The following is a 9971-nucleotide window of genomic DNA, read 5'->3' on the forward strand; positions in this document are numbered from 1 at the left end:
ACTTCAGCCCGCCAGGCTCCTCTGTCCTTTGGATTCTCCAGCAAGAATACTGGAGTGAGTGGCCATGCCCTTCTCCAGGGGATCTTCCTGACCCAGGGATCAACCCCAGGTCTCCCACATTGTAGGTGGGTTCCTTACCGCCTGAACCACATTATCCAGCTCAAATCCTTCAATGATCATTCAGGTTGGGACTGAGAAAGGGCAAGACCATTCAAGAGAAAAGAAGGAACAGAAGGAAGAGAAGACTTCTTCCAACCAAAGACTCTATTCCCACCTTTTTCTGGGGCTAGAGGGAAAACGGGTCAAGGATGATAGACCCAGTTCTGAGGCTGCTGGGAGAGGGAACAGAGAATTCAGTAGGTATTGATGACTCTGTGGATCCAGTCTGTATAGCGAGAAACCTTGGTGTAGTAGCCAACGTCACCTCTCAGAACACACCCTTCTGACCAGGATAAGATCCCCTGCAGCTGATTTTGGCACAGGATTGGGATAGCAAGTGCTTCCTGTTAGAAAGAGGAGAGATGGGTCAGGCACAGTAGCCAGAACAAAGATGACCTAGTACCCAGCGCCCACCCGAGGAGCCCGGACTTCAGAAAGATTCAGGTGATGAGGGTTGGGAGGAGTGTCTGGCGGCCTCTGGGACCCATCCCATTGCTCACCCGGGGCTACATCAGAGGAAGCCACTGAGAAAGGAAACACTCAGGTGTCTCCACACTCTCATGCATGTTCATTCCCGATTGGTTCTTCCTGGACCGCATTTACCTTAATCTCTTCTTGGATGTAAACGGGAAACTGGATTGTGTTGAAGGAGATATGTGGACCCCCGAACAGTGTCCCAGAACAAACTTGGGAGGGCCCAAGGGAAAAGAATTACCTTACATGTGTGTTCGCTGTCCAGAGACCATCCTGCACAGAACATGTTCTCTGTGATTTTAACAGGCATTTTTCCTAGAGGGGAATCTTCGCAATGTTCATTAGGGAAGCAAGAGACAGTCTGGTTTATCCTGACATCAGGTTTCACCTCTGAGCACACGCACACACAGGGTGAGGGCGGGGTGGAGAGAGACAGAGTTTATTTTTCTTTGATCCTTCACACATTCATTTCCCTTTCTTCTCTCCTTCCCTCCCTCTTACCTGTAATTAACCTCTCTATCATTCAACGAAAGAAAAAATAAATTGAAAGGGAACCAGAGGAGAAAACAGATGAAATGAGAAAGCCAGTATCTGGCTCCAGTGCTGTGCACCACGCGCCTTGGGCTTGGGTGTGCACGGCTTTACTTGTGAAGGCTGTCAGTCTCTAAAGAATGAGCCACATTCAGCGTCACCAGCAGGATGGCCCTCCAGCCCCTTCCTCACCCATACACCCCCCACTGCATCTGAGTGATAAGTGAGTCAAGAATACAGCATTCCAGAGACCTCCAGCCATACAGAGCTGTGTCACCCTCATAAGATAAGGTCTATCCTATGACCAATTTGGCCTCAATTTCCACACTCATAAAATTAGAAGTTAAGATGTATAAGTTCTCAGGACCCTAACAGCTCTCTTGATCACGAATAATTCAGTGATATGATAACCCTCACAGAGTGGGCAGTCAGGGAGCACCAAAAGTCCGTCTCGAGGGTCACTCACCAGAATTCTGCCATGACCAGCCCCAGCCAAAGACAGTGCAGTCGTCCATCCTGTCGGTCATGGGACTGGGCAGAGCTGCCAGTTTTACCTGGTCGCAGAGCTTTAGGGGATGTGTCAGCTTGATGAGCGCTATGTCATGCTCGGCAGAATCCTGTTTGAAACTTGGATGTGGGATAGTAAGCACAGGTCTTAAGTTCTCCATCCTTTTTTGGAAATGCTCATCTAAAATAGCAATCTCCATCTCAAGAAATCTGGAACGGGCCATGAAGGATGAGCAGAGGAAATAGATATTATTCAATTGTTGATCTTGTATCATCCTCCCGGGGAATCTAACTCATAACCACCAGGATCTATTTCCTGCCTCGTTCCAACCACTTCTTAGGTTTGAGAGTTCCCCCATGCAAGTCTCTTCAGGGCTGAGCCACCCCAGTGGCTAAGAGTGGGGAACGCCTCTCACTCCAGGACCCCCTCACTCACGGTAAGAAGCAGTGTGCTGCGGTGAGAACCCACTGTTTGTGGATCAGGGTCCCCAGACAAGTGTCCTTTTCTGAGTTCAAGAAAACCAAAAAGGTTGATTCATTTTGGACATTCTCCTGATAGAACTGCTCAACTGGGTTTGCCCGTTCTGGGGTTGGTGTTCCGGCCGTCGTTACTGCTGTCGGATGGGGAGAGGAAGGCAGAGTCTTAGAGGCAGGGGCAGACTTTCCAGAGGATGGAAGTCTGAAATGTTTTATGTGGAAGTGCTTTGAAATGGTCCATCTGCTTTTGGCATTTTAGGGACTGTTAAACTATTTCAGAATCCTTCTGTTAATTTCCGCTTGGACTTCCCTCTGTATTCCTGTTCTCCCTCTTACTCACACTTCCTCTCCCTTCCTTTCTTCCTTTTGATTCTGCCTTCTTTTCCTCAAACATCCTTCTTAGCTATATAGCAAAATCACATTTTTTTGGTGCCAGTATCCACCCTCTATTGAGTAAAGTCTCATCTCAATCTGAATTTTCTCTTGTGCTCATGGAGCCAGGGGAAGTCAGTGGACTCTAGTTACCTCTGAGAGTTCTAGGAAACTACCAATCCCTGGGGTCCTGAGCTCTTAACTTTCTGATGATCACTTGACTTGTGAAAGTGAAAGTTGCTCAGTCGTGTCCAACTCTTTGCAACCCCATGGACTATACAGTCCATGGAATTATCCAGGCCAGAATACTGGAGTGGGTAGCCTTTCCCTTCTCCAGGGGATCTTCCCAACCCAGGGATTGAACTCAGGTCTCCCGCATTGCAGGCAGATTCTTTCCCAGCTGAGCTACCCCTGTTATCTATACCCATTTCCAACTCTTTCTTCCAATATGACCTTTTCAAAACTTTAAGCCAAAACAGGAAGCTGCACTCACCAGCCACCGTCAGAACAGTGAAAACTAAGTGCATGTCTCTGTGTCCACAGCCTCTTCCAGCAAGAAGACCTGGGAAGGGAGTGAACGACCACCCAGCCTGAGGCTCGGGAAGCTTTGCAAGGGCAGGAATTACACAAAGGGGTCGGGAGGTTCAAGGGAGCAAGTGACTCTGAACTAAGGGAGGATTGCATCAGAGGGAAGAAAGACAGTCCCTGTCTCTCTAGAGGGCCTGCCCTCCCACTGCAGTATGGGCAATTTATGCAAGGTGAGATGCCTGACCCTCAGGGGGAGGTCCTGTAAGCCAAGAACTTTGCTCTCCTTTATTGGTAGAGAGAAGTCTCAGCTGGCCAATCCCGTCTGCCCTAATCTACTAGTAATACTTCAGCCCCCTGTTTCCCTTAGGGTCACTCACCTGTCCTCACTCAGCGTGGCTGATCTCTTCCTCTCTGTGTGACGTTTACCAGCACTTAACTTAAGAATAAACCCCCTCCTCTGTGACATCCAGGCCCCCCTCGCCTAGCCCGCTGAGCCCTCGCGCATGTCACACTGATCCCTGTCATGTGAGGGCCTTTGCCCTCGTGTCACACTGGCCCTGCCCGCCTGTCATCCTCCCCGCACGTCACACTGCCCTCATCTCCTGAAAGCATGGGCTTTTAGGTCTCTTGGTTTGGCTCCCACACACCTGAGCCTCTCCCATCACTAACCCACAGGCACCTAATTCCGCCCTGATCTGAATACCTCCTTCTCCTGTCAAATGCCCCTTGACTTCCTTTCTCAAAGGTCATCCATGCATTCCCTGGCTGCAAAGCAAGGACTGGCTTCTCCTTTAGCATTTGGTCAAATGGTGGTCCTGACTCTTTTGAATGTATTTCTCTGATTGGCTGTGAATGCTTAGCTGTACTTTCTGAGTTCATAGCCACAAGTGAGGTTTCCCACTCATTCTCTGATCTGGCTACACCACTAACTACACTGAGGAACACTGCTTCTCTGCTCTCCATCTGTGCTAATTCTTGTCTGATATTCACTGAGGTCCACTTGTTCAGACTGTATTTTAAGAGCCCTCAGATTCCAATTTTGGAGAAGGCAATGGCACCCCATTCCAGTACTCTTGCCTGGAAAACCCCATGGATGGAGCCTGGTAGGCTGCAGTCCATGGGGTCGCTAGGAGTCGGACATGACTGAGCGCCTTCACTTTCACTTTTCACTTTCATGCATTGGAGAAGGAAATGGCAACCCACTCCAGTGTTCTTGCCTGGAGAATCCCAGGGACAGCATAGCCTGGTAGGAGGCCGTCTATGGGGTCACAGGGTCGGACACGACTGGAGTGACTTAGCAGCAGCAGCAGCAGATTCAAATTTGAGTCCACTCCTCCAATCCCTTAAACCCTCAACCCAGAATATTAGTTGGAAGGACTGATGCTGAAGATGAAACTCCAATACTCTGGCCACCTGATACATGGCCAGAGTATTGAAGAAGAGCCAGCCCCTTGGAAAAGGCCCTGATACTGGGAAAGATTGAAGACAGCAGAAGGGGATGATGAGATGGTTGGATGGCATCACGGGAACAATGAACATGAATTTTAGCAAGCTCTGGGAGATAGTGAAGGACGGGGAAGTCTGGTGGCTGCAGTTCATGGGGTCACAAAGAGCTGGACATGACTGAGGGACTGAACAACAGTAACCTCCAATCCCCAAACAGTTTCCTGGAGCATTACTTTTCTTTTTCCTCTATTATGGACTTTCTACTAGAGGCCAGCCAGTTTCTTCAGTGCTTTTTCCTTTGGCCATTACTGAACATGCTTCCTTTCATTCTTTGGCTCATTGTACAGACATATCTGGGGGCAGTTACTTTACCTGCTCTTTGTCAGGGGATCTGCCCCTGCCCAGAACCTTTGCTGTATGGCTCAAGATTGGATGTCAGAAGGCCAGAAACCGAATCCTTAGAGATCCTCCTGGGTCAAAGTAGCTCTGCTTTGGAGCCCAACCCTGGTTCTTCCTAACCTGGGTCTGACACTTCCACACTCATAGCTCATTCTATCAGACCCTCACATACTTCTGGAAGGTCTCAGACTCAAGCAGCTCTACTTACCTGGTTCATAACCTTGACGTCCTTAAGGACAGGATTTATATCTGATTTAACAATGTGCCTCCAGACCCTAGCACAATACCTGGCACCACACAGATTTTACACACACACACACACATAACTTTTCTAGATGAATGAGTGAATACCACTTTTTGTTTATCTTTTGACTTAAAACCCTCAACAACCTGCAACACTGACCTGACTCCAGGGAATCTATGCTCCCTGACTTGATTTAGGCCATTTCCCTGTGAATTGTAGTGGGAATAGTATGCTCAGATCATGGTCTTTGATTAAACCAAGGATGAGGTACTGGACATCATTGACTTGAGATTTAATCTTTTCTTCTTTTAAAAGTTTAATTGAAGTATAATGACATACAATAACTACACATTTCAAGTGTAAAATTTGGTAAATTAATGAGCATATTCCCAAAAGATTCCTTCTGTCCCTTTGTAACACCTTCTTTTGTCTCTCTCAACCATCACCTTTTCACCAGACAACTACTAATCTGGTTTCTGTCACTATAGGTTCAGTTACACTTTCTAGAATTTTAGGTAAATAGAATCACACAGTATGTTTTCTTTTTCTAAAATCTGGCTACTTTCACTCAGCATAATTAATTTGAGATTCATAGATGCTATTGTGTAACTACAGAATTGATTTATTTTCACTGCTGAGTGATATTCCATTGTATTGGTAAACCAAAATTTGCTAATTTATTTACCCATTGATTAACATTTGGGTTGTTTCCAGTTGGGGGCTGCTACAAATAAAACCTGTATGAAATCACTATATATGTGTGTCTTTATGTAGACATATGCTTCCTTTTCTCCTGGGTAAATAACTAGAGGTGAAAAGGGCTGGATTATGTATAGTAGGTTATGGGATAACTTCTTTTTTTTTTTTTTTCCTTGTTGATGCTTTTTTTTTTTTTTCCAATTTTATTTATTTTTTTCAAGTTGAACAGACTAAATTTCTTTAAACAAACTTACTTATACTCCAGAGTCCTTTAAAAACTTAATAGCATTTATACATTGAAGGTATTTGATTTTCTTGTAACTAGCACTTCAAATGCAGCAAGCATTTGAAGCAACAAGCATTTGACCCAACACGTAAAACTTTCTACAGTTCATAACTTTTATAAATAAAATAAATTAAATGTACAGTGAATAAGTTCTCTGAAATATTTCAATATTTCTGCAGGTTTAGTAACATCGTAAAATACATTTCAACTAAAATTCACAAATCTAAAAACCTGTTAGGCATTTTTAGGCGTTTTAAGATGGAAATGAAGACCAATATTACATCGTAATATGCCAATTACAAATAGTACTTCAAATAGCAAATACTACAGTTTGTCCCAAACTTTAAAAACTATTCATGAACTCAACACTGAACTATTGATGGCTATGAGAATTGTTTCCTAGCCTTTTTGAAAATTTCAACCCATTTACGTTTAAGGTAATTATTGATAAGTACGATCCCGTAGCCATTTTCTTTATTGCTTTGGGTTCAAGTTTATACACTCTTTCTGTGTATCCTGTCTATAGAAGATCCTTTAGCATTTGTTGGAGAGCCGGTTTGGTGATGCTGAATTCCCTCAGCTTTTGCTTGTCTGTAAAGCTTTTGATTTCTCCTTCATATTTGAATGAGATCCTTGCTGGGTATAGTAATCTGGGCTGTAGGGTATTTTCTTTCATCACTTTAAGTATGTCTTGCCACTCCCTTCTGGCCTGAAGAGTTTCTGTTGAAAGATCAGCTGTTATCCTTATGGGAATCCCCTTATGTGTTATTTGCTGCTTTTCCCTTGTTGCTTTTAATATTTGTTCTTTGTGTTTGATCTTTGTTAATTTGATTAATATGTGTCTTGGAGTATTTCGCCTTGGGTTTATCCTGTTGGGGACTCTCTGGGTTTCTTGGACTTGGGTGATTATTTCTTTCCCCATTTTAGGGAAGTTTTCAACTATTATCTCAAGTATTCTTTCATGGTCTTTCTTTTTGTCTTCTTCTTCTGGGACTCCTATGATTCGAATGTTGGAGCGTTTAACATTGTCCCAGAGGTCTCTAATATTGTCCTCATTTCTTTTAATTCGTTTTTCTTTTTTCCTCTCTGTTTCATTTATTTCTACAATTCTATCTTCTAGTTCGCTTATCCTGTCTTCTGCCTCTGTTATTCTACTGTTTGTTCCCTCCAGAGTGTTTCTGATCTCATCTATTGCATTATTCATTGTGTATTGACTCTTTTTTATTTCTTCTAAGTCCTTATTAAATCTTTCTTCCATCTTCTCAATCCTTTTCTCCAGGTTATTTATCTGTAACTCCATTTTGCTTTCAAGATTTTGAATCATTTTCACCATCAAAATTCGAAATTCTTTATCAGGTAGATTCCCTATATCTTCTTCTTTTGTTTGTGTTGGTGGACAATTATCTTGTTCCTTTACTTGCTGGGTATTTCTCTGCCTCTTCATCTTGCTTATATTGCTTTGCTTGGGGTGGCCTTTCCCTCTTCTTGCAGTTTGTGGAGTTCTCTTTATTACGTAGTTTCTTCGCTGTGTGTGGGGTTGGACGGGTGACTTGTCCGGGTTCCCTGGTTAGGGAAGCATGTGTCGGTGTTCTGGTGGGTGGAGCTGGATTTCTTCTCTCTCCTTTAGAAGACAATGGGCTGCTTTTCTGGGAGCCTGATGTCCTCTGCCAGTATTCAGAAGTTGTTTTGTGGACTTTACTCCGCGTTCAAATGTTCTTTTGATGAATTTGTGGGGGAGAAAGTGGTCTTGCCATCTTATCCCTCCGCCATCTTGTTTCTTCCTCCCCAGAACACTGGATTCTTATATTCCACTTGGTCATGGAGTATCTCTTCCCAGCTGCTCCAGCAAGGCGCAGCCTCTGTACCTTACCTTGGACGAGGGGTATCTCCTCAAGGCCGCGCCTCCTGCTTTGAATGTAGATCAGCTCCTCTCGGCCCTCCGGTGCCCAAGCAGCCACCGCCTCCTGAACGTGGTACAGCTCCTCTCGGCCACCGCCCTAACCCTGGGCGCGGGGTAGCTCATCTCAGCCACGATTCTGCACGTGGTCGGTTGCGCAGGAGCCAGACGTCTCCCGCGTCTGCGCCGCCGGAGCCGGGCGTCTCCCGCGTCTGCGCCGCCGGAGCCGGGCGTCTCCCGCGTCTGCGCCTGCGCCGCCCATGGGATAACTTCTAAACTGTTTTCCAAAGTATTTTACATTCTCACTAGAAGTGTGTGAGAGTTCCAGTTCCTCTATATCATCATAAACAGTTGATGTTCTCAGTCTTTTAAAAATTTTTAATTGAGATATAATTGACAGATAACATTGTATTAGTTTCACATATACAGTGTGCTCAGTCTTTTAATTTCAGCTATGCTCATAACTGTGAAATAGCGTTTCATTTGGTTTTAATTTGCAATTCCCTAATGACTAATGATGATGAACATCTTTACACGAACTTGTCATTCATGTATCTTTTTTCAATAGTGTGTTCCAATCCATTAAAAATTGGATTCTTTCCTTATAATTGAGATGTGAAGGTCTTAAAAAATATTTTCTAGATGGGAATCCTTCATTACTTCCAGAAGCTGGAGAAATGGACTCCTCCAGGTCCATCCACATGCCTCATCCCTAGAATCAATTATTTTCAATTTTCTAATCTTTCTCTTTCCAAACTCTAAAGTAAGCAGCCACACTATTCATTACTGACATGTGTTCCATGTATATTTTTATTTCAGGCTGCTTTTCTTTCCACGCAAGGTAGATGACCAGGTATACCACAGATCTCTTCCTATTGGAAAAGCTGCCTTTCACTACTGTCTTCTAGGGCCATGTTTGAATGGGGTTATAATGTAGCAGTCCATTTCTGACTTTACACACACCAAGCAGACCCATCTGTATACCAAGCACAGGTTTTCTCTTTTCCAAGAAATTGTCATAAGGGAAGGTAGGGAATCTCTACCTTCAAGCATATGTGTAAACTGAGGAAGGGGCAACAGTGCCATAGTGGTGGATGACACAGGAATCTGAAACGTCTACTCATGCAGCTTCCTTGTCCTCTGGCCCTGCTCAGGACCAATCCTACATGTATCACGTCGGTCTTACTAGAATTCTGCTGGGGCCCACATGACATTATGATTTAGTGGATCTGATAGAACACACCTGATGATGAACAATTCTGCTGTCATTGTTACTGGATATGCCAAGATCAATCTCTGTCTCTACCAGGGCACAGGAGCACATTAGGGACTACTTTTTGAGCGGTCTCTGCTGCAGATGGCATAACATTGTTCCAGAACACTACAGTCTATGTGGTGATTCTCTTACTAGGGCCACAAAATTTCTTTTCCCATCACAGATATCTCTAATAGCATAGTTCTGCTAGGCTATATGATTCAAGGAGCAGGACTCCTTGCACCATAACCTGAGACTTCTTCAGAGCTTTTTCCTATCCTGGACCCCACTCAGGAAATGGTTCAGTGTAGTATTTCCAAGTGTTGAAGACACCGACTCCAGAACCCCTAGAGCCCACTGGGTACTATGCTTCTTCTCAGTGCTGGGGTGTCTGGCGTGTCCCAGTCCACTGGACAGTGATAAGGAGAACTGCTGAACCTTCTTTGGATGTATCTTTTACCCTCTAGAGCACATGCCTCTTGACAAGGCCTCTAACATTCTTGCCATAGCTTAATCACTTGTTCTGATTAACCTGATGGAGTAGTTATCTGCTGCTCTCTTTGAAATTACACATCAGGTTAAAACAGTAAATGTTTATTATCTCACAGTTTTTGTAGGTCAGGAATTCAGGAGTGGCGTACTTGAGTGATTCTGGCTCAAGGTCTCCCGTGAGGTTACAGGCAAGATGCTGAGTCAT

The 9971-nt window shown here is 44.5% G+C and overlaps 1 protein-coding gene across 1 annotated transcript; it reads right to left on the reverse strand.

The window, feature by feature from the left end:
- Positions 1–353: 353 nt before the first annotated feature.
- Positions 354–3047, reverse strand: LOC148778629 (serine protease 58-like). The gene is made up of 5 exons (XM_088841539.1): positions 3014–3047; positions 2108–2285; positions 1631–1881; positions 875–1023; positions 354–503 (listed from the first exon to the last, which is right to left on the reverse strand). The coding sequence occupies exons 1-5, from the start codon at positions 3045–3047 to the stop codon at positions 354–356; spliced, it is 762 nt and encodes a 253-aa protein (XP_088697665.1).
- Positions 3048–9971: the final 6924 nt, after the last annotated feature.

The sequence above is a fragment of the Moschus berezovskii genome, chromosome 2, assembly GCF_049115385.1.
Source record: "Moschus berezovskii isolate FMDL1 chromosome 2, NW_MosBer_1.0, whole genome shotgun sequence".
Classification (NCBI taxonomy): Eukaryota; Metazoa; Chordata; class Mammalia; order Artiodactyla; family Moschidae; genus Moschus; species Moschus berezovskii.

What these genes read in the sequence shown, in the direction of transcription:
- LOC148778629 (XM_088841539.1), bottom strand. Translation starts at nt 3,047, where the DNA reads ATGCACTTAGTTTTCACTGTTCTGACGGTGGCTG. An exon ending in CTGGTCATGGCAGAATTCTG is followed by an intron (nt 1,024 to 1,630) that starts GTGAGTGACCCT and finishes GCGTGTGCTCAG; the next exon opens with AGGTGAAACCTGATGTCAGG. An exon ending in ACAGCGAACACACATGTAAG is followed by an intron (nt 504 to 874) that starts GTAATTCTTTTC and finishes TCTTTCTAACAG; the next exon opens with GAAGCACTTGCTATCCCAAT.